Source organism: Ictidomys tridecemlineatus, chromosome 11 (genome assembly GCF_052094955.1).
Source record: "Ictidomys tridecemlineatus isolate mIctTri1 chromosome 11, mIctTri1.hap1, whole genome shotgun sequence".
NCBI classification, from domain to species: domain Eukaryota; kingdom Metazoa; phylum Chordata; class Mammalia; order Rodentia; family Sciuridae; genus Ictidomys; species Ictidomys tridecemlineatus.
In genome coordinates, this window is record NC_135487.1 from 119,453,915 (window position 1) to 119,481,643 (window position 27,729).

Below are 27,729 nucleotides of genomic sequence, written 5' to 3' on the forward strand. Positions count from 1 at the left end.
CCACATCCCCAGCCCGGCTTTTTTTTTTTAAGAGAGAATTTTTTAATATTTATTTTTCAGTTTTCGGTGGACACAACATCTTTGTTTTATTTTTATGTGGTGCTGAGGATCAAACCCAGTGCCCCACGCATGCCAGTTGTGCGCGTTACCGCTTGAGCCACATTCCCAGCCCCTATATTGGCTTCTTAATGGGGCAGTTCACAACATGGCAACTGGTTTCCTTCAAAGTTTCCTTCAGAGCAAGAAGTACTCTGGATAGAAGCCACAGCCAAGAACAGTGGCACAGGCCTGTAATCCCAGTGACTCAAATCTGAGGCAGGATGATTGAAAGTTTAAGACCTGGACAACTTAGTAAGACCATGTCTCAAAGTAAAAAGGGACTGGTGTCATAACTCAGTGGTAGAGCACCCCTGGATTTAATCCCCAGTTCTCTGGGGAGGGGGGAGTCATAAACTAATCTTGGAAATTATATCCCATCACTTCTGCCATATTCTGTCTTTTAGTAGCTAGTAGCTTTCAATTAAATGGGGGAGGATATTATGCAAGCACTTGAATACCAGAAGATAGGGATCACTGGAAGGTCATCTCAGTCTACCACATTCACTTGGAAATGTGCCTAGAACACAAACTGTTTTCTTCTACAGAGTCCCTGGCCTATCTCACAGCTGCTACCCATGGCTTAGATGAAGAAGCTGAGAGCCTGAAAGAGACATTTGACCCAGAGAAGGAGACAGTGAGTCTTTATTTTCATGAGTGTCTCTGAATATAGGATTAACTCAGATCTAGGAACAATTTAAAACTATAAATTTTATTCTTCCCACCTGGTTACAGAGAAAGACTGAGAAATACATGAGCTCAAATAACCTTTTCTACAAGATTCCTGAGAGCTGTTCTTGTGTTTAACCTCTTTTCTTTTTCCACCTCTCAGATCCCAGACATTGACCCTAATGCCAAGCTGCTCCAGCCACCTGCACCTATCATGCCATTGGATACCAATTGGCCATTATTGACTGTGTCAAAAGGCTTCTTTGAAGGCTCCATTGCCAGCAAGGGTCAGTGCCCATTTCTTCCATGGCACTTCTGTTGTTTTGTAAGAACTGTCCTAGAGAGTACCATTAACACTTAGTTTCATCTGTCCTTTGTATGTATGAAGCCTCATGGAGCACTGAAATGCCAGTCAGAGCTATGGTCTTAAAAAACTGAACAGCGGCTTTTTTTTTTTTTTTTTTTTTTTTTCCTAGTCAGGTGTTGCGGGGGGGCTTGGGAAATGGGAATTGAACCCAGGACCTGACACATGCTAGGCAAGTGTTCAATCACTGATCTACACACCCAGCCCCATGAACAAAGGCTTTTTGAGATCAGTAAAAATAAAAAGGAGTTGAAGAGAAAGAAGGGATGCCTCTACTACCACTAGTAACCTTTATAAATATTTTGGTATATTCACTAGGTTTTACCATATATATATAGTCATATTGTCTGTTTATATTTTATCGTTTATGACATGCAGTCCTGAAGTACAAATTCAGCTACCTCTAATTATGTCCAGTGGGTATATATATACTACCATTCTCTACGTCTACCACTGCCTCGCTTACCTCCTCCTATTTTCTTGGATACACATACTAGTCACTTCTAATAAGATCCTAAAAAGCCTGTGTGCATTTTTTGCACAGCCCTGATCCTTTTTCTATCTTCTCCACCTACCCTGTGACCTCATGCTTTGCATACACTACATTGATAACTTAGCAAAGATCTCAAGAAGAAATTCCAAGAGTTGGCAGCCAAAGACTGGTAAGCAGGAAGAGCCAGTTTGTGGTAGCAGTAAGTCTGGTTATCTCTTTTGTTCCCTCTCTCTGTGAAACCTATTACAAATTAGCACAACATATATACCACAAAAATAAACAGTATATGAAAATAATAAACAGATAAGACCTAGGCAACTATTTTTGAAAGGATGCAACTTGCCTACAGAGAAGACCGTATTTCAGACTTTGCTGGGCTCTAACCAGCTCATTTCTATTCCTTCCTTTGGTAGGGAAGGGAGGAGCACTGGCAGCTGACATTGACATTGACACTGTTGGCACAGAGGGCTGGGGAGAGGATGCTGAACTGCAGCTGGATGAAGGTATGTATGGGGAGATGGACTCCCTGCATTGGGACTAGTTGTGGAGAGCACTTCTTTATTCTTTAGGCTTCCAAACCATGGAGCCTGCTAGGATCCCATCATGTTGCTTTCTTTTTTTTTTTTTTTGGTACCAGGGATTGAACTCGGCCACTCAGCCATATCCTCATCCATATTTTGTATTTTATTTAGAGACAGGGTCTCATTGATTTGCTAAGTGCTTCGCCATTGCTGAGACTGGCTTTGAACTTGCAATCCTCCTGCCTCAGCTTCCCAAGCCTCTGGGATCACAGGCGCCCGGCCACATGTTGCTTTCTTTTGGCTAAGATTATATCAATACCCAAATCTATTTTGATCTGGATTTTCCTTACAGATGGGTTTGTGGAGGCTACAGAAGGTTTGGGGGATGATGCTCTTGGCAAAGGACAGGAAGAAGGAGGTGGCTGGGATGTAGAAGAAGATCTGGAGCTCCCCCCTGAGCTGGTATGTGGAATTCTTACCCTCTGCATTTCTCCCTGTGGCAGCCAGTGGCCTTACCACACCCCCGCTACACACACCTGCCCTGAGGTCTCCAAAAGGTAGGGGTCTAGATGGGCCTCCTAGTCTGATGCTTATCTTCCATTTGAAAGAAGGAAGAATGAGAGTCTTGAGTTAGTGGGCTTATCACTTTCATTTGTCCTTGAAGAGGAAGGACCTATCTCTAATTTGATACTTATCTCCCATTTAAGAGAAAGAATAATCAGGGTTGTGCCAGCAGCAGCTTATGAAAAGGGCAGCAAGTTTTCAAAGTCTAAATTGGGACTTCTGGTAGGTATGTCATTTCATTCCTGGTGATATGACTCCTATTATAGGGGTCTCCTCCCACAAATGCCACTCCCTCTCACCAATAGAGGTAGGAAATAAGTGTTTTAGATTCAAAGAATGAAGTGCTTGAATGGCTTAAAAATGACTTTGTTTTTCCTTTAGGATGTACCCCCTGGAGCAAGTGGTGGGGCTGAAGATGGGTTCTTTGTGCCCCCAACTAAGGGAACAAGCCCAACTCAAGTAAGAAGGAAAGCAAGCACAGCCCCATGGGATGAGTGTTTCTGTGATGGTTAATAATGGATTAGTGTGGGGAAAGTATTGGATACTTTTTTTTTGTACCAGGGATTGAACCCAGGGGGCTTAACTACTGAGCCACATCCACAGCCCTTTTTATATTTTATTTAGAGACAGAGCCTTACTGATTTGCATAGGGCCTTGCTTAGTTGCTGAGGCTGGCTTTGAACTTATGATCCTCCTGCCTCAGCCTCCTGAGTCACAGGGATTATAGGCACGTGCCACTGCACCCAGCTAAATACTTTTCTTTTAATACATATGGAGGAGGATACTTTGCGAAGAAAAAAGGCAAAATTTCACTTGGATTGGCTTTTCTGCTTCTTGTTAGATCTGGTGCAATAACTCTCAGCTTCCAGTTGATCACATCCTGGCAGGCTCTTTTGAAACAGCCATGCGGGTAAGTCTTCTTAAAGTAACCTTGGCCTTTTCTCTTGAGTATACTTTAGCCCAGGGGCTCAGGGAGAAGGTTGACTCATTTTTTTTAACCAGACGGCAATGATCTGACTCACAAAGACAGAGGTGTGTATTTATCATGAATGCTCTTGATCTTGCTTAAGGAACTTGCCTTTTAAGACCTTCCTACCTGCTTTCCTCCTGGCCTAGTAATCTTATAAGGTTGATCCTTCTAGCCATTTTCACTCCTTTATACCTTGTTTTCTGGCTCACGTTAGTGATATCAGCATCCCTTCCTGAACAGGTGTATGTTTTGAACACTAAGCCATGTGTTATAACAGTAATAATAACTGTAACAATCACTAACATTTTTTCACTGTACACTGTGGGCAAAGCACTATGCTAAATACTTGATAGATATTATTAAATAAGTAGATCCTTACAATTAAGTGTATTTTACTGAAAACGAGTATAGACAAGTTAATTACTTAGGGAATAGGGGTGGGAGGGAATGGGAAGGAGAAGGGGAATAGCATGGATAGTGAAAGGAGACCCTCATCACTATACACAATATATGTATGAAGATGTGAATTTGGTGTCAACATACCTTATGTATAATCAGAGATAGATAAATTATGATATAATGATGTATAAGAATTGTAATGCATAAATAAATAAATAGTTAATTACCTTGCCCAAGGTCAATTAGTTTTTAAGGGTAAGGCCTTAAATTGTGATTCTTTCCCTTTCTCTGTGTTCTAGCTCCTTCATGACCAGGTAGGGGTAATTCAATTTGGTCCCTACAAGCAACTGTTCCTACAGACCTATGCCCGAGGTCGTACCACCTATCAGGCTCTGCCCTGCTTGCCCTCCATGTATGGCTACCCTAATCGCAATTGGTAAGGCTTCCTGCTCCTTGCTTCTATCTTCCAAGCTGGGGTAGAGGTTTCAGATTGTAGCCTCAGTGACATAGTCAGAATTGTCCCCGAACTAGGGTTTTGTAGTAGGAAAAGATCATTGGCTTTTTACTCTGAGGAGTTAGATTTACACCTGCTGCCATCCAGTTCCCTAGCTACTTTCACAGTAGGGTAGCTGTGATTGTTTGCCAGAAAAAGAAGTTGAATCCTAGTTGGCTGCTGACTCTCCTTTTTTTCCCCCTACTTTTCCCTTTCCAGGAAGGATGCCGGGCTGAAGAATGGTGTGCCAGCTGTGGGCCTAAAGCTTAATGACCTCATCCAACGTTTGCAGCTGTGCTACCAGCTCACCACAGTTGGCAAGTTTGAGGAGGCTGTGGAAAAATTCCGTTCCATCCTTCTCAGTGTGCCACTTCTTGTTGTGGACAATAAACAAGAAATTGCAGAGGTAGGAGGCGTCTAACCTCTTGTCCCAGACTTAGGCACTGCCATATTCTTGTTTCTGTATCATGACCTTCTTCTGCAACCTCACCAGGCCCAGCAGCTCATCGCCATTTGTCGTGAGTACATTGTGGGCTTGTCCATGGAGATAGAAAGGAAAAAGCTGCCCAAAGAAAGTCTAGACCAGCAGAAACGCATCTGTGAGGTGAGATCTGTAGAACTCTGTTTTCTGCAGGGGAGTCCTCCCCTTTACCCTCCATTAGGCTAAATTCTTCTGTTCCAAAGGCAGATCTGGCTCTGGGGAGGAAGAGTAATTGGGGTCCATTTTGTGGGAATAGTCTCCATTTCTCCACTGTATTTTCTCATCTCATAAGTCTTCCATTTCTAGTAGAGAAAAGGCCTCTTTGTTTTATAGCCAGTTCTATTGGCTTGTGGGTTTTTTTATGCCTGCATATCACTTTATAAATGACCTACCCCAACTGTAGCCATCTTTCCTCTTTCTGTCCACCAGATGGCAGCCTATTTCACCCACTCAAACCTGCAGCCTGTGCACATGATCCTAGTGCTACGTACAGCCCTCAACCTTTTCTTCAAGCTCAAGAACTTCAAAACTGCTGCCACTTTTGCTCGCCGTCTCCTAGAACTTGGGCCCAAGCCTGAGGTGGCTCAACAGGTAGATGGGAATTCCTTCAGTAATCACAGGGAGGCAGATCTGCTCTTATATGGAGAAAACAGAAGGCCCTTGCCTCTGAAATAGAATATTTAACAACATTCAATTAAAAAGGGCCAACAGGCCAGGTACAGTGGCACATGCCTGTAATTCCAACAACTTAGGAGGCTGAGGCAGGAGGATCACAAGTTCAAAACCAGCTTCAGCAGCTTAGTGAAGCCCTAAGCCACTTAATGAGACCCTGTCTCAAAAGAAAAAATAAAAAGTGCTGGGGACATGACTCAGTATTTAAGTGCCCCTGAGTTCAATCCTTGATACCAAAAAAAAAGCGGGGGTGGGGGGAGCCAATAGACTATATTATTCTTTGTTTATTCTTACTGACTGGTGCTTTTTGTTGTTGTTGTTCCTGGAAATTGAAATAATAATTTGCGGCTGGGCTGGGGTTGTGGCTCAGTGGTAGATTGCTCATCTAGCGTGTATGAGGCACTGGGTTTGATCCTCAGCACCACATAAATGTGAAATAAAGATATTGTATCTACCTAAAACTAAAAAATAAATATTAAAAAAGAAAAAAGAACACAGAATTTATTCAGACTTGGCACTGGTTTGAGAATGACCTGTAACTTAGAATAGCTGCACTGCCCTCAACCCCAGTCTTAAGCTCCAGGTGTCCCATCTCAACCACTAGTTCTTCACATACACATTTTATTATTTGTACCCTCCAAAAAGAATTCTTCTTGGGAAATGAAAGCCAGTTTTAATTCCTTTCTAGGGCCTAACCCCGATAGTCCCCAGACTTGGTGGAAGATTTTGGGTTTAGATCCATGGGGACACTTTGGTATTGAGAAGAAATCTTTTTTTTTTTTTTTTTTTTTTTTTTTTTTTTTAATGTGCTAAGGATCAAACCCAGCACCTCTCACTTGCTAGGCAAGCGCTCTACTGTTGAGCCACAACCCCATCCCCAGAGAAGAGGAAATCTTTTTTTTTTTTTTTTTTTTTTTTTAAGAGAGAGAGAGAGAGAGAATTTTTTAATATTTATTTTTTAGTTCTCAGCGGACACAACATCTTTGTTGGTATGTGGTGCTGAGGATCGAACCCGGGCAGCACGCATGCCAGGCAAGCCCGCTACCGCTTGAGCCACGTCCCCAGCCCAGAAGAGGAAATCTTGATCAAACATGATGTGTGGTTGTTAACTCTTTATGTACATCCTACACAGAGGATGGGACCTGTATTCATGTAGTACAGTTAGTTGTACAAAATCATGATAATATCATTTGATTTATTATGTGCTGTTTTCTGTGCTCTTAAATAAAATAATCCTTCTGAACTCTCCTAGACCCGAAAAATCCTGTCTGCCTGTGAAAAGAACCCCACAGATGCCTACCAGCTCAATTATGACATGCACAATCCCTTTGACATTTGTGCCGCATCTTACCGACCCATTTACCGTGGAAAGCCAGTGGAGAAGTGTCCACTCAGTGGGGCCTGCTATTCCCCTGAGTTCAAGGGTCAAATATGCAGGGTTACTACAGTAAGTGCTGCTTCAAATATGCATCTAGGATATTGAGGGGAGGGGAAAGAGAAAGAAACATGGAGGTTCTTTTCTCCTCTTGTATTTGCCTCAGCTCCTTGAAGCAATGCTACTAGAGAAAACTAGTTTCTCCCCACTGCTCCATCTCTCAGAAACAAACACCCATCTACTGTGTTTATTGAGGAGTATAGGGAATAAGCACTAGGTTCTCAACCTCACAGATCTCTAACTTGGTCTTCTGTTTCCTCATTTACAGGTGACAGAGATTGGCAAAGATGTGATTGGTATAAGGATCAGTCCTCTTCAGTTTCGCTAACGCCCCATTTGTGTGGGAAGCAGAGGAGTCAATAACATATTCTTCCTTCAAAGAATTAGTCTTTGAAGTCTCTGTACCTTTCTCCTACAGCCACCCTTAAGATTATTGATATCTCCTTTTCTGTTCTATCAAAGAATATCAAAACTTGACTTCATTGTTCATGAGGACCTCTCCTTTTCTCAAGGTGGTCATAATTGTCATCACAGTTGGACTTGCCTTTCCAGCTTAGATCTTTTAAAGAACAAATGAAAACCTGTGATGGATATTTGTTTAGTAAATTCTTTCAATATTTATTCCTCTCCTCCCCACCACCTTTGTTTCCTTTCTGCTGTAAAGGAGCAAGATGTAATGAATAAGATACCAGTTTTACTCAGCCACACCAAACTCTTAGATATTTCCCCATTTTCCTTGGGCATTATATTCCTAGGCAGGCACCCTCTGTGCTCAGAAACGTGAAGTCTAAGAAGAAATCATTTGGCTTTCAAAAATGCACACCACTTTCCATTGATTTGTCCTTTACAAACATTGTATTCATTTTTTTGTTTTCTCACACTAAATAAATTTCTACAATAGCTTCTTGGATTGCCATTTATTTCTTGAACATTTTCGTGCTCCTGTTCATATCCTGTAGTTGTCCCACCAAACTGTGAGAACTTTTACCACTGAGCTACATTCTAGCCCTTTTTCTTTTCCATTTTGAGACAGGTCTTGCTAAATTGCTGAGGCTGAATTCAAATTTGTGATCCTCTTGCCTCAGTCTTCCAAGTCACTGAGATTTCACACATGCACCACCACATCAAAGCAGATGTATTTTCTTCTAATATTTTTTTTTAATTACCAAAGTAATAAATACCACTATTATGGGAAAACATTTTTCATAGGGTATGTGTGAGGCATAGACCTAAACTGCTGTGAGAGTGGTAGAAAGCAAGTAGATCCCTATTCCTTATTTATTTATTTATTTATTTATTTATTTTTAAAGAGAGAGAAGAGAATTTTTAACTTTTATTTTTTAGTTTTCGGCAGACACAACATCTTTGTATGTAGTGCTGAGGATCGAACCCGGGCCGCACGCATGCCAGGCACTACCGCTTGAGCCACATCCCCAGCTCCTTTATTTTGTTTTTTCATATCAGAAGTTGAACCCAGGATCACTTAACCACTTTAATATGGTTAATCACTTAACCATATTCCCAGACCTTTTTATTTTTTATTTTGACACATCATCTTGCTAAATTGAACTTAGGATCCTCCTGAGTCACTGGAATTACAAGCATGTGCCACTGGGCCTAGCCTCTATTTCATTTCTGTCATCTTCCATCTACTGCTAATTATAGCCAATATTTGTTGGGCACCCACCACATATCTTAGCACCATTCTAAATATTTTCCTGCAATATACACTTATGATTAATTAGTATGTAGTACACTGTATATTACAATGATTATATTGGCAGTATAATGTTTTCCCTTAGAAATTAGATAGAATGATGTACCAGGCCTTTAAATATATATATATATATATATGCATTTGAAATTCATGCTTTTAGTAAAAATATATTCATATAGTTAAAAATGTCAATGAATCCTGTGACAAGTCTTACTCATGCTTTCCCTGTGCCACCCAGGTCCTAACACCTTTCCCAAAACAGGTAACCATTGTTTTTTTTTTTTTCTTTTAAATGTTTTTAGATGTAGATAGACACAATATCTTTATTTATTTTTATGTGGTACTTAGGATTGAACCCAGTGTCTCACACATGTGATATAAGTGCTCCACCAAAGCTACAACTCCAGCCTCAGGTAACCACTGTTATTAGCTGTTTATGTCCTTTCAGAAGCTTTTTTTATTTTTATGTGGTGCTGAGGATTGAGCCCAGGGCCTTGTACATGCTAGGTGAGCACTCTACCACTGAGCCACAGCCCTAGTGCCCCCAAGCTTTTTTTAAAAAAAAATACTAAGTATTTGGGGCTGGGGTTGTGGCTCAGAGGTAGAGTGCCATGCATGAGGTACTGGGTTTGATCCTCAGTACCACATAAAAATATACTGTGTCCACCTATAATCAAAAAATTAATTATTAATAAAAAACACTAAGGGCTTAACCCATAGGCATTTTACTACTAACATACATCACTGTTCTTTTTTTTATTTATTTGAGACAAGGTCAAATAAATTGTTGAGGCTGGCCTCAAACTTGTGAGAAACTGAGATGTGTTCAGAAACTTTTTGTGTATATATAAACAGTTTTGAATATGTCTCAAGAATAAAAAGGGCTGGAGATGTAGCTCAGTGTACGTGCCTCTATGTTCAACCCCCAATACACCAAAAACAAAAACCCAGAAAAGCAGCCAGAAGGTGAATACTGAAAGGAGATGGTAGGAGTATCAATAGTAAACATAGAAAAAGCAGAATCAATTTTAAAAAATAGTGCAAAGAAAGAATCATACTAGTATATTTCCAATTGCCCTTTGCTCAGTCCAAGGTCCCAGATTCACTTTTTCTTACATTGAGTTCTAAGCTCCTGGCGTTATGACCTATAGTTTAACAGTTCTGATAGAGAATAGGAAATGAGAGATATCCAGCAGAATCAGCAGAGAAATGTGCCTGACAGGAGTCTGTGAGAAAAGAGTAACCAATGAGTGCCTATCAACTTTTAAGCCCTAGCCTAGGAGCTGGAGATACACAGCAACTATGGTAACAGCTAAAATCCTTTATTTGGCCATGTTTAAAATTCCGCTCGGGGTTGGGAGGCAGAGAAGGAGAATAATAAACAAGGTAAATAAATCTAAAGTGTGTCAGATAGTGTTCACTGTTAGAAAAAGAAGTGAAGATGGAAAATGTGAGTTGGGGAGGGACAGAGGTTGCAATTTTATTCAGCTTTTATTTTTTACTTTGAGACAAGGTCTCACTAAATTGCTTAGGGCTTCCCTAAACTGTTGAGGCTGGCTTTTAATTTGTGATCCTCTGGCCTCAGCCTCCCAGCCAGTTGCTGGGATTAAAAGGCATGCACCACCGCGGTGGGCTGCTTTTCATTTGTTCGTTTTGAGACAGGGTCTCCCTAAATTGGAATTTGTGATTCTTTCGTCTCAGCTTCCAGAGTCGCTGGGATTACAGGGGTGCACCTCCTTGCCCTGTTCAAAAACATTTGAATGAAATACTGAAGAAAATAAGTGGGATGAGAGGACATGACCGAAGTGATATTGCACACTTATAATCCCAGCGACTCTGGAGGCTGAGACAAGAGAATCCAAGTTCGAGTTCGGCCTCAGCAATTTTGTAAGGCCCTAAACAAGTTAGCAAGACCCTGTCTCAAAATAAGCAAACAAAAAAATTAATAATTATGGGCTGGGGTTGTGGCTCAGGGGTAGAGTGCTCAACTAGCACGTGTGAAGCCCTGGGTTCGATTTTCAGCGTTACATAAAAATAAATAAAATAAAGCAATTGTGTCCATGTACAACTAAAAAATAAATATTAAAAAAACCTAACAAGGGCTGGGGATGTGGCTCAAGCGGTAGCGCACTTGCCTGGCATGCGTGCCGCCCGGGTTCGATCCTCAGCACCACATACAAACAAAGATGTTGTGTCCGCCGAAAACTAAGAAATAAATATTTTTTTAAAATTTTTCTCTCTCTCTCTCTCCCTTTCTCTTTAAAAAAATAAAATAAAACTTAACAAATTAAAAATTAAAAGTACAGGGAATGTTGCTCAGTGTTAAAGCATTCCTGGGTTTAATCCCCAACATCAACTAAATTGGGGAGTGGCTGGGGCGTAGCTCAGTGGTAAAGGGCTTGCTTGGCACCTTCTTCAAGGCCCTGGATTTAATCCCTGGCACCCAAAATGTTGGCGGGGGGAAATAGTCTGATATGCACCATCATTACCTTCTCAGTTATATATGAATAGATCTGGGGTTTTGAAGGCAATTTGTCTCAATGTGGGCTATCCAAAGCTCAGGAAGGAATAATGAAAGAGCTTCTCTAGGTAAAGTGAGAAGAGTACAAGCCAGGAAAAAAACGGTTAGAAGATAACAGGAAGTTCTCCAGGCGAAACAGACACACAAACCAAAAACAAAATCACACTTCTCCCCGTCCCTTTAAAAATGGCGGTTCCCCCAAAGACCAATGATCCCATTGGCTGTATGAGGCAGAGTGGGCGGGAGCTAGGGGGCGGGCACGCTATAGCTGCCGGAGTCCAGCCTCCTACGGCAAGTCAGAGGCAGAAAGATGGCGGCCGCTCCGGAAGACTGTGGTGTTGGGGCCGAAGCGGACCGGGAATTGGAGGAGCTTCTGGAAAGTAAGAGCCTGTGATGGGAAAGGCCCAAAGGAGGCAGTTTTGAGGACCCATTCAGGGGAGTGACCCTGAGATATTTGGGGTGAAGCAGGAAAGTATCTTACGTGATTGGCGGGGGCGAAGGTCTGCCTGCGACCCCAAAGAACATCTCTGGATCACCCTGTCCCTCCTCCGCGGTGGGAGCTGGGGAGTTCACCCTGGGCCCCCCAGCTGCCCAGATCATTGATCTCCCTGCCGGGAGAAACGGTGCCCTGTAAGACCGTATTTGCGAGCCCCCTTCAAACCCCCTTGCATCAGGTTAGTAAAGTCTTGAAGTGTAACTCCCCTAGGCCAGTAGCAGCTTTTGGTCCTCGGTGGGCAGCGAACCGGAGACTCACGGTTTACATACATTAACTCTTAAGCCCATAGGGCGTCCTTCTGTGCCTCCTCTTAACATAAGACACATCTTTTTTCCCTCCCAGTCCTTTCCCCTGTCTTTTACAAGCCCCCATAATTCTTCCATCTTGCAGTAGTTCAAGTAAACTCCTTTTCCATTATTTCGAGAAAATGAAGATGGACTGTTCATCCTCCTGAAAGACAGTGGATGTTCTTTTCTTTCTTAGCTTTTCCTCCACTCCTCTGTTGGTTTTCTGCCCAGAGTGGGGCTAGTGCCCTTTCCCTAGGCCTGGCAAACAGAGTGGTGGTGACAACACAGGCTCTTTAGGACAGAGGTGAATTTTTTTTAATCTCTTGCTCAGTCACAGAGATGTGAGCAGGCAGAAAAACGAACAGAAACAGTGAGGAGTGCCAAGTGACTCTGAATTGGCAGAGTTATCTGGAGAGATGAGACCAAAGGGAACTCTAGGAGCTTGCTGTGGGAGAACTATATTGAAGAATAACATAAGAGAGTTTAATGCCCTTCCATAAAGTGCATGGAGTCCCTCAATTTGTACCAACATCAGGACCAATGGAAATCTGGGTGGGACATCTTGTGCAGTCCTGCCAAAGATTATTCCCACTTTAAGGCTCCAAAGTGAGTTCAGGAGGATAAGGACATTTGTGTCCTCTGCTTTTGTTGGATATTTATATGTAATTTCTAGAAAATTATTAGTGTGTAGGGGTGGAAGTATTGCTGCAGAACTTCTTTTAACTTTCTCCTCCCAGTTCTGAGATGGACACTTGTTCCACCATAGGAATTTCTTTCCATTTGATTACAATAAATTTGGTAATACTGAGAGAATTGGAAGGCTTATTGATCAGTGGGCTAGAAAGGAGAGACTCCAAAAAAGGAGAAAACTTGAAGAAAGTTCACATTTTGGAAGATCATTTTCCCAATGCTTTGCCCATAAAACACCCAACCTTGCATCTTCATCCATCCCCAACACACACACCATGTCTCTTGTCTCTGAAGGTGCTCTTGATGATTTCGATAAAGCCAAACCCTCCCCAGCACCCCCTCCTACCACCACGGCCCCCGATGCTTCAGGGCCCCAGAAGAGATCGCCAGGAGACACTGCCAAAGTATAAATTCCACCCCCTTAAGGGAGAGGGAGGGGATGGGCATGCAGCTCTGAGCAGAGGTGGGGCAGGCCCCTGTGGGCCAGAGGGGAGGGTGGAAGGGCGCTTTGGCCTCACACTGCTGAGTGCTCTTGCAGGCCTTAGTCCTTGTAAAACAGGGACCCAAGGTTGAGTGGAAGTATCTCAAGGATGTTCCTTGAGAAAAGAGTAGGTTTAAGTGGTTGGATTGATTGATGCCACTTTATACCTTTCCCTCAATGGCCAGAAGCCTTTCTTGCTCTCCTAATGAGGAGAGGTAGATAGAATGTCCAGTGGAGGTTGGTAGGAGGGAGGTCCTACATTTCCTGGAGCTACTACTTGTCTTCTATTGGTAGATTGCCGGTAGTGCGTGCCATAAAAGATGCATTTTGACCACCCTCCCCTGCAGGATGCCCTCTTCGCCTCCCAAGAGAAGTTTTTCCAGGAACTATTCGACAGCGAGCTGGCTTCCCAAGCCACTGCAGAGTTCGAGAAGGCAATGAAGGAGTTGGCTGAGGAAGAGCCCCACCTGGTGGAGCAGTTCCAAAAGCTCTCAGAGGCTGCTGGAAGAGTAGGTAAGGAGGAGATCTAAGACAAAGGGAAATATCTAGACAGACCTAGTAAGTCTCCTGCTTGAGAACACCAGGATTCTCAGTAAAATTGAATCAATCATAATGTTACAGCCATGGAATGGAGCGAGGCATTAGGAGGAAATATGAGAACCAAGTTTAAGGAAAGGAATGAGATGTTATAAAATAATAAAAAATATTATCCCAAACTGACCATTGTAAAGGATGCAGTGTTATTGTAGATGTTACTGTGGAGAATAAACTGATATACAATCCATGTAGATTTAAGAAATGGCTATGAAGATAATAGAGTATTCAGAGATTTGAAGCAATAGTTATTTACATGCTTCATATCCAAGCTGGAAACAAAGTAATATAGTCAAGCAGTCAATTAAAATCTTAAATGATCCTGGTTGTTTTGATCTCTTCTAGGCAGTGATGCAACTTCCCAACAAGAATTTACTTCTTGTCTAAAGGAGACATTAAGTGGCCTAGCCAAAAATGCCACTGATCTTCAGGTTAGTGGGGAATGGGTAGGAGATCACAAGGGGCCCACTTTCAAACCCTTCACTAGCAGTCTGTAAAGACATGCTCCTGGATATCTACCAAGTCTATCCTTGCCTCACTATTTTGTTACAGGCAAGTTTAGATTGTTCTTTCCCACCTGAAAGAGTGGTAGCATCCCAGAAAGGCAGTATACCTGTTCACTTCTCTCTTGTCCTGACTAGAACTCGGGCATGTCGGAAGAGGAGCTGACCAAGGCCATGGAGGGTCTGGGCATGGATGAAGGGGATGGGGAAGGGAACATCCTCCCCATCATGCAGAGTATTATGCAAAACCTACTATCCAAGGATGTGTTGTACCCGTCACTGAAGGAGATCACAGAAAAGGTTTGTGCCACTTGATCCTTTTCTTCTCACTCTCCATCTTATCAACTCATATGGATTGCTTTGCTCCAAACCTACCGTGACAATAATGAGTGTACAAGTCCGTCTTTTTGTTCAATCTTTGCTTATTTTGTGGTGGTGGGAAGAGTTGGGGGGTGTAATATCTCTGAGCAATAAACCCACTACACTGAGAATCTTTGTGGTAGAAGGAGAAATCCTTCAGCTATTGTTTTCCATAAACGATTCAAGACTTTGGGATTGTCTGATCAAACCTTTCTTGTGTTTTTTACTTCATTTATCCAACAAGTATTCACTGGCTTTCTATTATGAACAATTTAACAAGAGTTCAAATGATGATCCCTTCCATCAAAGAGCTTATAATTTTACCCAGAGAGATGACATGTGCAACATGTGGCTAAATATGAAATGAATAGTATAGCAGTCAAGAGACAAGGGTTTGTTTGGCCTAAGTCTAATAGTCAAGCTAAGAATGGCTTTTACACTTTTTTTTTAATATTTATTTTTTAGTTATAGGTGGACACAATGCTTTATTTTAGATTTATGTGGTGCCAAGGATCGAACCCAGTGCCTCACACATGCTAGGCAAGTGCTCTACCTCTGAGCCACAATTGCAGCCCCGGTTTTTACACTTTGAAAGTTTTTGTTTTTGTTTTTTTGTGGTGCTGGGGACCTTGTGCAAGTGAGGCAAGCACTCTACCAACTGAGCTATATCCCCAGCCCTTAAAGATTGTTAAAACAACAATAAAGAAGAATATACAAGAAAGACCATATAGGACCCTCTAGACCTAAATATTTATTACCTAGCCTTTTACAGAAATAGTTTGCTAACATCTATGATAATAAATGTTAGTACAGCCAGATGATCTGATTGGAGTCAGTGCTATTTCTCATGATGAACTTGTTTATTTAGTTTTTCTTTCTCCTTTCCTTCACATTTTAAGTATTCTCATTCCCCTTCTCCATCCATTGTGCATTTAATTCTTCCCTATTCATTCTCTTTCCTTAGTATCCAGAGTGGTTGCAGAGTCACCGGGCATCTCTGCCTCCTGAGCAGTTTGAAAAATATCAGGAACAGCACAGTGTCATGGGAAAAATATGTGAACAATTTGAGGCAGAGACACCTACAGACAGTGAGGCCACTCAAAAGGCCCGTTTTGAGACGGTGCTAGATCTTATGCAGCAGGTAAGGCTTTCTCTTGCCATCTGCTCACTCATACTGTCTGCTTGGGTGTTTAGTGAAGAAGTTACCTAGGAAGGATATACTGTACTGCCAAACCTGGGTGGAGGAGGGAGCACAAGAGAGTCCATATTGCATGGTCAGAAGAAATCAGAGAGATTACTAACCAGATTCCTTGTCAAGCTCCTCTGTTATTTTCTGGGATTTTTTTTTATCTTATATTTTCTATTTTCTAGCTACAGGATTTGGGTCATCCTCCAAAAGAACTGGCTGGGGAGATGGTGAGTATATCTTCTAGATTTTAATCTGAGCCCCATTTCAACAACTCTAGTGATTCTACCTAAAGTAATAATTACGGCTGCTGGAGATGGACCTTCAGAAACTCCAGCCTGAAAAGTGAGCAATTATCTGAGTTCCTTCATCTCTTCTCCAGCCTCCTGGCCTCAACTTTGACTTGGATGCCCTCAATCTCTCAGGCCCACCAGGTGCCAGTGGTGAACAGTGTCTGATCATGTGAGACAAACATGTTTTCCTCCCTGAGTCCCAGCCATGGGAAACATCTGGAGTCAACAGAACCATTGGGAACCGAGAGAGACAGGAGTGTCATCTGCAGGAGCGGTTTGCCCACAGCCCTCCATAGTCCCATTCAAGATTGTGCCATACTGGCTGAGGCTTTTCCTCTGACTTTCTAGGAGTAGGATCTGTTTCACAGGCCATTTCTGTGAGCCCTGCTCGTGGTTTCTGCTGCTAGTAAAGACCCATCTACAAGCCAGGTGAAGGAAGGTACTCCTTTGGGGGAAGCACCTTCTTCCCTCTCCCAAAATAACGTTATACATGTCCACATTGATGTTCACTTTTACTTCCAGGGTCTTTGTGCCTTGTCTCCACTCCCTCTCTTGGATCTGGGCAGAGTCCTGGAACTCTATTTCTACACTTCTCTTGGACAGGGACTTTGGGAATGGGGAGAAAGAAACTTAGCCTCAGCCAGAACTGTAGATCTGTCCCTTGCTCTCTTGCCTTTAGACAGACCATTCTGAATTCTCTGAAGGGAAAGGGCCTTAGTATCTATTACAGTAGGGTTGGAAGAGAAACCTTTTCCTCCCTCTAGGTGCTGAGTCCTCAACTTCCTGTTCCAGCCTGACAACTTCAGTTGCTATCCTGGTTCTTTCTACAATGCTGTATGATCCGATAAACCCAGCCCCTGACTTAACTTTGCCTCCTGCCTGTCCTCTTATCTCCTTTTTAAAATACCCTTCATTCCAACCCTTCTTAACCCACACTAAGATAAAGAAGAGCCCTTCCCATTCCCCCTCATTTGGTTCATCCACCACTTTGACTGATTCCTTCCCTCTCTGGCAAACACATAGTAGTAATGTCAGGTGTGTCAAATGAATGGCTATTCTACCCAGACATATTCTGGCTTATTTGAATCATCTGATTCCTTTAGAATCCTTGGTTCACGAAGGTGCTTAGGAAAGGAGAAGGGGTGCAGCCTAGGTCCTTTTCCTGCAACCTCATGGGGCAGTGTCTAATAAATATTCTGAGTGAGGAGTGTGGCCTGTTTTTCATCCAGGTCTTTTTCTGCTTCCTTAGCTTCTATAAGCTGCAGTGTAGGGAATGTGATTAGTTTTACGTAACATCATGCTGGCCTTCACCACCGCCCCCATTCCCCAGCTCAATCTGCACCTCAGTTGGCAAAGGAGAATAGTTCTCTTTCCTCATTTTTCTTTTGGGTATTTCAATTTGAAAAGTGTTGCAATTGGTATTATATTTTTACTTTTCATTTTCATACTGTGATTAATTTTAGTAATATATTGTTAACATGTTTTCTCAATTATTTATCTTTGAGCTGACATTGCCCTTCTCAGTGGATCTAGGGATCTTGGCTGCCATATGTTTGGTGGATACCCTGGTCAGCCTAGCTGGCTGTCCTTGTTCACTGGAAAATAATTCTTGCCAGAACAAATTTACATTCATCATCTGAGTCACTTTGAGCTACTGACATGTCACTTTCCCCTGGTTTAAAATTTTTCACTATTTAAAAGTCCCATACATTCTCTGGCCTTGGAAAGGAAGGAAATGTTCTTGAGGCCTTAGGCTATTTGGAAAAGTCCAGTACCATACCTAATCAGAGCTTGGAAGAACCCAGGTCTGAATGTGAGACTTCTACTTTGTGACACATAGAAAAAGTACAAGGGGACTTGTGATGACAGTTATATGGCCTGAATGCCAAAATTCTCTCCTTAAAGTTCCAGCCCCAAACTGGAAAAGAATAGAGAACAGGAAGGATGAATAAAAGGGCTCTGCTCTTTGAACTGTGTATATACTGTCCTGCCAGTTTTCTTTTCTGGTAGCCTGACCAAGGCTTTTAATCCATGGATTTAAAAGATGCCCTAGTCTACTTTAGCTCTGTTCCCAAGACACTCTTTTTCATTTTCATTTATTTTGATTGAACATGAGCAAATTGACTTCTGATTACTCTCTGATTTAAAGTACTATTTGAATTATTCTAGGACTTGTGGAGGGATAGAGCTGGGTACCCTACAGCAGTCTTTCTTAACCATGTATGGTGTAGAACCAGGTTTTTTTGTTTTTACACATCTGATTCTTTATATATCAAAACTGACAGGTATGGACTTCACCCTGCATTGAACCCACCTTGTAAGATTTTGTTTTTGTTTTAATACAGGGGATTGAAGCCAGAGGTACTTAACAACTGAGCCACTTCCCCAGTCCTTTGCCTAGGGCCTGGCTGAGTTGTTGAGGCTAGCTTTGAATTTGAGATCCTCCTGCCTCAGTCTCCTGAGCCATTGGGATTAGAGGCATGCACCACTATGCAAGTTTGACAACATCCAAACTGTCGAGACCCTGTTCAACAGGTTGAATCCATTGGTCATGTTCTTGGATATCACAACAATGTAAAATATTTAAAGTTTTCTTAACACTCTCAATTTCTAATTCCTCATGCCACAAATTGGAGGTTGGAGCCTCTTCACAGACTAACACAAGTCTTCAAACCACCTTTGAGAAGCATTGCTCTGGGCCCTCTTTAGTCTTTTCATAGATCCTAGTCAAACATACATTTCTATGCTTGTGGAGTTCGCTCCCATGTGAGAGTTGCCCTTAGAGAACTTGTTCTACAGCAAGAATATGTCACTGGAAGAACATCTCACATTTTTCTAGCCTGCCTTTTCTTCTGCTTAAAAATAACTATTGCAAAGCTTAGGTTTGATGAAATATTTATGCTGCTCTCAAATTTTATAGAAAATGCTTCTTTGTTCCAAAATTCTATATCTTAGATAATAAATTTGTGATTGTATGGATGGCTTCATGAATTAAGAATCAAATCCATACAGAATTTGTAATATTAAGGATATGTTCCTGTGACATCCCTTTAAAGCCTCATGAAGTAGTTATACTGTTGAGATGGCTTTTGGGAGCTTGGAGAAAACAGTGGTCCACATTAAAAAAGACTAGAAGGCTTAAAGGAAGTGGGCATGTTGTACAACAATGAAAAACCTAACCAGCTGACTGTATTCCTCAGAAAGGCCTAGGGCTTTTTTTTAAATAAAGACAATAGGAATAGGAAAGGCACTGAGGAAGGGTTACCAGCAACTTGAAAACTTTAGAAGTGGCTATCTGTAAATTGTTATAGAACTGTTTTTCTTTGTCATGATGGGATGATAGGATTTAAATTTTTTTTCAGTTGTAGATGAACACAGTACCTTTATTTTATTTATTTATTTTATTTATTTATTTTTATATGGTGCTGAGGATCGAACCCAATGGCTAGCAAGCACTCTACCATTGAGCCACAACCCCCCACCTCCAGGATACCATCTTGACATAGCAAAGGATAGTTGGCAACATTTAATTTTAGAAGCAAGGTGGGTGAATTTCTGTAAGGGAAACAAGTTCAAACTAATATTAACAGATGACTAATAGAACATGAGTGGTCTAGGAGTAAGGTGGACAGCCAGGAGAATTTTAAACAAGGGAGGTGAAAAGCTTGAACCAAATACTGTAATGAAAAGTCAAAATTCTTTGCTAGTTTCTAAGCCCATGACAGTCTATAGATTCACAAACTAACAACTGAAAGAGTTGTTTAGTTAACTACAAGTTAAGGTGGCTGGGGATGTAACTCAGTGGTAGAGCCCTTATCTAGCATGCATGAGAGGAAAGAATATCCAAAAGAGTTCGAAAACAGGGATACAGGGTCTGAGTGGACAGAGACACCCGGGAACCCAAAGTACCACACACTGCCTCCCCTCATAGTAGTAGTAGACCCACTCCGATTATATTAGGAAAATGTGCAGTCAGGACATAAATGGAATGTTGGCCCAAATCTGCCTTACAGTGGGTCCAAAGACCCACTTTAAGCCAGGCACAGTGGTGCACACCTGTAATCTCAGAACATTTGGAAACTGGAGAAATGCCCATTTTTGTTTTGAGACAGGGTCTCATAAAGTTACTTAGGGCCTCACTAAATCGCTGAGGCTGGCCTTGAACTCTTATTCCTTCTGCCTCAGCCTCTTGAGTTGCTATGAATATATTCTTTCAATAACCTTCAGGAAGGAAAATTAGAAGCTGTTTGCATTATGAAGTATAGGCAACAGTCTATATGTACTCACTGTCTTAACCTAGAGTTATGTTAATATAGTCAAAAAGGACTTGAGTGCGGAAGGCTGAGGCAGGAGAATTGCAGGTTTAAACCTAGCCTCAGCAGCTTAGTGATGTCCTAAGCAACTTAGTGAGACCATATCCTTGGTACCAAAAAAAAAAAAAAACGGGTGAGTTGGACCTGGAAATTCTACAGAATGTATGTTTGTTTGCTATACTAGGGTTATGGCAATCAGGTATTTGAGGGTATATTAGTCAAACCTAATGATCAAGTACTTTTCAGTTTCTTGATGAGATTATATATATATTGTATATTGAGTGTGTGTGTATATATATATATACATACACTCAAGATGGGAAATAAGGGTCCAAGGTTGTAGTAGAGCGCTTGCCTAGTATGTGTGAGGCACTGGGTTCAATCCCGGGCACCACATTAAAAATAAAAAAGGTATTGTGTCCATCTACAACTTTAAAAAAAAAAAGATAGGAAATAAGTCCTGGAAAGGTGCACGGGTCTGCCACATTTTAGTCTATTTTGGTCTGAAACATTCTGGAATATTCCCTCAAGTAATGGACAGGTTATCACAGATTTCTTACAGTTTTGGAGGCAGCATATTCTTATCCTAAGGCAGCTTAGGAATGCAAGAAAGGGTTCAGCAACAGGTATTGGGGGGGGCATGTCTCCTGGAAAATTCCACAGTACTAGAGGTATATGTGATAGGAAATGATCCTATGTGGATTCCTTGGCAATCCAGACTTCAAGGATTCTGGAGTAAGATGGTGACATCTTCAGCAAAGAAAGTTTTGAGAAGTGTCTTCTGGCAGGCTGTTAAGCTCCAGTAGAGACTCAGTTCCTGGCTATGAGATATTAAGTGACTGACTGTATGATCAATTACCCATATAACTAGCTGGTTCTTGTCAGACCAAGTTGTAAGGTTAGGTGGATACAGCAACAATCCATTTTACAACAGAAAAATATATTCAGGAAGAGGCCCAAGCAAACTTGGTGGCACAAGTAAATTAAATTGAACAAAGGGTCTCAGCCACCTTCCTGTGCTAGTTGCATTGAAATCTTTGCCTTAGCTCATACCTATGGCCACATGAAAATTCCTTTAGCTGTCTGACAGGAAGGAAAAATTGAGGTCTAGACAAGTTGGCTTTTTGCCTTGGGGAAAGACAAATGGGGCCTACAGCCTCTCAGTAGCCCCACTCAGTAGTAGCTCCCAAGAGAGATGATGAGGACAAGTCCTTTCAAAGTGTAGGGTATCAGGTGCAGTGGTACATGCCTGTAATCCCAGAGGTTCAGAAGGCTGAAGCAGGAGGATTGCAAGTTCAAAGCCAGCCTCAGCAATTTGGCAAGGCCATAAGCAATTTAGTGGGCCCCTATCTCAAAATAAAAAGGGCTGGGCATATGGCTTAGTGGTTGAGAGCCCCTGGGTTCAATCCCTGGTACAAAAAGAGAAAAAAAAAAAAAAAGGCTGGAGATATTGCTCAGTCGTAGGGTGCCTCAAGATCAATTTCCAGCACCCACCCCACACACAAATCAGTTGTATTTCTTTTTTGTTTTGTTTTGTGTATTCTAATCAGTTACACATGCCAGCAGACTGCATTTCGATTCATTGTACACAAATGGAGCACAATTTTTCACTTCTCTGATTGTACACAAAGTAGAGCTACACCATTCATGCAATTATACATGTACCTAGGGTAATGATGTCCATCTCATTCCACAAATCAATTGTATTTCTATACATTTATAATGAACAATCTGAAAATGAAATCCAGAAAGTAAATCCAACTTAGCATCAAAAAGAAAAAACAAAAACAGATGAAGTGAAATTTTTTGCCATTAGAACTACAAAGCATCAGATCAAAGAAGATCTGAATAAATGGGAAAATATCCATGGTCATGGATCAGAAGACTTAACTGTTATTAAGTCTGTAACAATCAGGCGTGGTGGCTCATGCCTGTAATCCCAGATGCTTGGGACACTGAGGCAGGAGGATTGTGAATTCAAAGCCAACCTTGGCAATTTATCGAGGCCCTAAGCAATTTAGTGAGACCCTGTCTCAAAATAAAACATAAATAGGGTTGGGGATGTGCCTTAATGGTTAAACATCCCTGGGTTCAATCCCTGGTACCAAAAAAGAAAATTAAAAAAAGTATAATACTCCCCAATTAGTCTCCAGATTCAATGCAATATCCATCAGACAAGTGGATTCTAAAATTCATGTGGGCCGGGCACAGTGGCACACACCTGTAATCCCAGAGGCTCAGAAGGCTGAGACTGGAGGATCACAAATTCAAAGCCAGCCTCAGCAAAAGTGAGACATTAAGCAACTCAGTGAGACTCTGTCTCTAAATAAAACAGGGCTGGAGATGTGGCTCAGTGGTTGAGTGTCCCTGAGCTCAAAACCTGGTACTCTAAAAAATAAAAAAAAAAAAGTAAATAAAATAAAATTCATGTGGAATTTCAATGGACATGGAAGAACCAAAACGGCTAATAAAGAATAAAGTAGGCGGGCTCATTTTTCACTTTCAAAACAGTACAAAGCAATGATTAAACTGTGTGGTACTGGCACAAGAACAGACACTTCAGATCAATGGAATAGAATTGAGTCCAGAAGTAAAACTTTATCTGCAGTCAAATGATTTTTGTCAAGGGTGCCAAGACCATTCAGTGGAAAAAGAATGACTTTCTCACAAATGGTGCTGAGTAAATAGTCATATGTAAAAAACAAAGTTTTGTCCTTACACCATTTACAAAAATTAACTCAAAATGTATCAAATACCTAAAAATAAGAACTAAAACTAAAACTTCTAGAAGAAAACACAAGGATAAAACCTTATGACTTTGGGTTTGGCAAAACATTCTTAGATAGGATACCAAAAGCATAAGCAACAACAAGAGATAAATTGTATATCACCAAAATTAAAAAGTTTTGTGCTTCAAAAGACTGTCAAGAAATTGAAGAGAGGACTGGAGTTGTGGCTTAGCGGTAGAGTGCTCACCTAGCACATGTTTGATCCACAGCACCATATAAAAATAAATAAATAAAGATACTGAGTCCAACTACAACTAAAAAAATATTTAAGAAAAAAGAAATTGAAAAGACAATCCACAGAAAGGGAGAGAATACTGGCAAACTACATATCTGATAAGGGAATTGTGTCTAGAATGTACACTCTCAATAATGAAAGACAACCCATTTTTTAAAGTGCACAAAGACTTTGAATACTCATTCCTCCAAAGAAGGCATAAAATTGACCAAAAAGCACATGAAAAATTTGCTTGACATCATTAGTCTTCAGATATAATTGCAATGAAAGCCACACTGAGATCCCACTTCACAACCTCCTAGGATGACTAGAATCAACATAATGAGATTACAAGTATTACAAAGGATGAGGGGAAATCAGAATCTTCATACTTTGCTGCTGTGAATGTAAAATAGTGTGACTGCTTTGGAAAACAGTGGGAATTCCTCAGATATGTAAGCAGAATTAAACATGATCCACCAATTTCATTCCCTGGTACATATCAAAGATGAAAATGGATCCACACAGAAACTTGCACGTGAATGTTCATATTAGGATTATTCATATTATCCAAAAATTTAGCCAGGTATGGTGGTCCATTGCCTTTTAATCCCAGCGACTCTAGAAACTGAGGCAGGAGGATAGAAAGTTCAAGGTCAACCTCAGCAATTTATCGAGGCTTTAAGTAACTTAGCAAGACCCTGTCTCAAAATAAAAAGTAGAAAGGGCTAGAGTGTAGCTCAGTGGTAGAGCACTCCTAGATTCAGTCATCAGCAAGAAAAATAAAAAATAATAATAGCCAAAAAGTGAAAATCCAATGTCAATCACCAGAATGTTGTTTGTCCATAAGAAATGAAGTATTTGTTAGGTGCAGGACAGGCTGAATAAGTTGTCTGCAGGGCATGCCAAACAAAGTTAGCTGCAGGGTGACCTGGCCACTCAAACCCTCTGTCTGGTTCTTTATCACCTGTTTGCTTCTAGCCCCGCTCAAGACTGAACACTCAACCCCGCCCCCCAAGGCTGAACACTTAACCCCCCTTGTGCCAACAAGGCAGCTTGCAGACCCAGAGAGCCCATTAGAATTTAGCTATAAAAACTCCCTCCTGTGGGGCCCCTCCCTCTTGCTCTGTCTCTCTTGCGAGTGCTCTCTTCCTCTCTATCTCTCTCTTCTCTTTCCTCCCCTCCCTCTTTTTCTTTCTCTCTTTCTCCTCCTTTGCACTGCTGCAATAAAGCTCTCTTGGTCGCTCCGAGTGTTGTGGTCACTTTCCTTTCAGTACTCATACATGCTACAACAAGAATGAAACTTGAAAAACTGTGCTAAGTGAAAGAAGCCAGTCATAAAAGACCACATACTATTCAATTCATATTCATATGAAAGTTCAGAATAAAGCCAGATACAATGCACACCTGTAATCTCAGCAACCCTGGAGTCTGAGGCGAGAGAACTCCAAGCCAGTCTCAGCAACTTATTAAGGCCATGTTTCAAAATAAAAAGGCTGGGTATGTGATTCAGTGGTAGAGTACCCCTGTTTCAATCACTGATGCCATTGCAAAGGGGACAAATATTAAGTTCAGAATATGGAAATTTATAGAGACAGAAAATAATAGTTTCTTAGGAATGGTGACAGCATGGGAAATTGGGGGCAGGTGATAGCTAAAGTATTGGGTCTCTTTCTTCGCCTCCTCCTCCTTGTATACTACCAAAATTAAAAAGTAGGATTTATTCATTTAAGAAGAAAAGAGAGAGAACTCTCACAGGTCAAGAAGGGACCCCCTTAGAGTTGCCCTAGGTTTCTATTTGAGGTGATGAAAAGATTCTAAAATTGGCTGTGGGGATGGTTGCACTTATCTGTGAGTTGTGCACTTTGAGTGAATTGTACATAAATTATATCTTAATAAAGCTGTTTTTTTAAAAAAGTGTCATCCATCAAGTCTGTGAGTCTACATCTTAAAAGAGAAGCCTGGGTTTCCAAGTAAAGACTTGAAAGTCAAAGTATGTGGATGGTAGTTTAAACTGTAAAAACAGATACAATCACTTTGGAAGAACATGTAGACTAAAAGGGAAGAGAGGCTAATGAAATAAATGATCAATGGGATGATATAAATTCAGCCATGGAAAATAGTGTCACCGAAATTAGTATGATTGAGTATCTTGAAGACATAATTATCACAACCTCAAATTTAACAGGACAGCCCAAATGAGAATGGGAAAATTTAGTGCTAATGGCAGTTGGCCGGGTGGGAATAGTAATGGTATTCACTAAGGGATGGATACAAAAAACCAGATCATGGAGGATGAGGCTTTTGGTCCCCTAACCTTCACTAAAACCACTCTTGCCAAAATCTTAAATATCCATTTTCTGTTGGTCAGTTTTTAATCATCTTCGGTCTTTTGTGTGGGAGCGATGCAGCTTATCCAGCACATCATGGAACATTTTTGGGAATGTGTTTTGTAAGACCTTTCACTCCTGATTTTCTTAGCTTTCTTTCCTGACTACTCCTTTTTGATAACTTTTGCTGAATGCTCCTCTTCTCTGATCCTTCTAGTTGGAATGCCTCACAATTAAAGGTCTCAGTCATTAGCTTTCTTCTCTTCCACATTAACTGAGCCCTCCTCATCCCACTGGTTTTTCAGCTTGTATTTTGCCTCCTTGCAGGCAGTTTAAAAAAATCAATCAGGCTGGGCACAGTGGTGAACACCTATAATTCCAGCAACTCAGAAGGCTGGGACAGGAGGATCACAAATTCCAAGCCACCCTCAGCAACTTAGCGAGGCCCTAAAATTAAAAATAAGACAGAATCACAGACTCTGAGACAGGAGTCATCTTTGTTTTCCGTGTGCTAGCAAAGCAATAAAACTTTTTCCTTTTCCTCAAAAATAAATAAATAAAAAGGGCTGGGGGATGTGGCTCAGTGGTTAAGTGCCCTTAGTTTTAATCCCTGATGCCCCAAACCACAAAATCAACAAGAATGAACCTCTTCAGCCAAGTGTAGTGGCGTGGCACACACCTTTAATCCCAGCAACTCTGGAGCCTGAGACAGGAAGATTGTAACAACTTCAAGACCAGCCTCATGGGCTGGGATTGTAGCTCAGTGGTCCAGGGCTTATCCAGCATGCATGAGGCACTGGATATAAATAAATAAATAAAAAATAAAGGTCCATCAACAACTAGGAAAATACTTAAAAAAAAAAAAAAAAAAGACCAGCCTCAGCAACTTAGTGAGGCAATTCAGCAAGACCCTGTCTCAAAAAATAAAAAGGATTGGGGCTGGGGTTATGGCTCAGCGATAGAGCGCTCACCTCCGCATGTTTAAGGGCCTGGGTTAGATTCTCAACACCACATAAAACTAAATAAATAAAAGTTATTGTTTACAACTACAAAAAAATAAATATAAAAAAAAATAAAAAGGATTGGGAATGTGGTTCAGTGGTTAAGTGCCCCTAGGCTGAATCCCCCATTCCAAAAATATTAAAAAAAAAGAAGAAACTTCAGTTATAACTCAGGTGATGTGACTTTTATTTTACTCAAAATCCTGTGTGGCTTCATAGGATAAAATTCAGTTTCTCCTTGGTCTATAAATCTGTAAGTGACCTGGCTCATCCTCCAAATAATTTCTTTACCTGCTCTTTTGCTCACTGGCTTTCTAATTAAGCACACTCAAGCTTCAGGGTCTTTAGCTTGCTTTTCCCTCTGACTGGAATGCTCTTTCCCAAGTATGCATGGGTCACTCTCATAGTTCAGGTCTTTATGCATATGTCATCTCAATAAAGGGGCCTTCCCCAAACTCCCAAAGTAAAAGAGCACCCCCCATAACCCACTTTTATTTTCCTTTACAGTACTTCTCAGAATTTTGTGCTACTCTTTGTCTCTTCTCACACTACACTCCCATCTACTCCAGTAGTCAGTTCCATGAATGTTAGAATTTTGGTTTTATTTACTGCTGTAACCCCAGCACCTAGAACAAACCCTCCCAAATAAGTAGTACAGTAAGTAGTTGACTAGCAGAAAGAATAAATTATAATGGTCGTCATAAAATAGCTACTTTGCACTCCAGCCCTGTTTTACGTGTTAAATTACAAAGATGTTTTTTAGACACAGTTCCTGCCTCCAGGAGCTTATATTCTAT

The 27,729-nt window shown here is 41.2% G+C and overlaps 2 protein-coding genes across 3 annotated transcripts in view; both read left to right on the top strand.

The window, feature by feature from the left end:
* The window catches only part of Copa (coat protein complex I subunit alpha), a 45,873-nt gene extending 37,811 nt beyond the window's left edge, over nt 1-8,062 (top strand). For both annotated transcript variants that reach the window (XM_078027189.1, XM_078027190.1), the window contains exons 22-33: nt 645-733; nt 929-1,052; nt 2,036-2,125; nt 2,496-2,605; nt 3,089-3,166; nt 3,549-3,617; nt 4,376-4,512; nt 4,789-4,975; nt 5,063-5,173; nt 5,480-5,641; nt 6,975-7,169; nt 7,426-8,062. In XM_078027189.1, coding sequence (XP_077883315.1) covers nt 645-733; nt 929-1,052; nt 2,036-2,125; nt 2,496-2,605; nt 3,089-3,166; nt 3,549-3,617; nt 4,376-4,512; nt 4,789-4,975; nt 5,063-5,173; nt 5,480-5,641; nt 6,975-7,169; nt 7,426-7,485 — 1,412 coding nt within the window. In that variant the 3' untranslated portion in view covers nt 7,486-8,062. The remainder of the gene's footprint in view (nt 1-644; nt 734-928; nt 1,053-2,035; nt 2,126-2,495; nt 2,606-3,088; nt 3,167-3,548; nt 3,618-4,375; nt 4,513-4,788; nt 4,976-5,062; nt 5,174-5,479; nt 5,642-6,974; nt 7,170-7,425) is intronic.
* A 3,593-nt stretch (nt 8,063-11,655) lies between these two features.
* On the top strand, nt 11,656-17,492 carry Pex19 (peroxisomal biogenesis factor 19). Its single transcript, XM_005339367.5, has 8 exons — nt 11,656-11,775; nt 13,163-13,272; nt 13,697-13,862; nt 14,289-14,374; nt 14,585-14,746; nt 15,771-15,947; nt 16,178-16,222; nt 16,375-17,492. Exons 1-8 carry the CDS (start codon nt 11,706-11,708, stop codon nt 16,456-16,458), a joined length of 900 nt encoding a protein of 299 aa, XP_005339424.1. The 5' UTR covers nt 11,656-11,705; the 3' UTR covers nt 16,459-17,492.
* The last annotated feature ends 10,237 nt before the right edge of the window (nt 17,493-27,729 follow it).

Excerpts from the sequence above, each read along its gene's own strand:
- Pex19 (XM_005339367.5), top strand. The coding sequence starts at position 11,706 with ATGGCGGCCGCTCCGGAAGACTGTGGTGTTGGGGCCGAAGCGGACCGG. Across the intron at positions 14,375-14,584 it reads AAAATGCCACTGATCTTCAG|AACTCGGGCATGTCGGAAGA; the intron begins GTTAGTGGGGAA and ends TGTCCTGACTAG. Across the intron at positions 16,223-16,374 it reads AAGAACTGGCTGGGGAGATG|CCTCCTGGCCTCAACTTTGA; the intron begins GTGAGTATATCT and ends TCTCTTCTCCAG.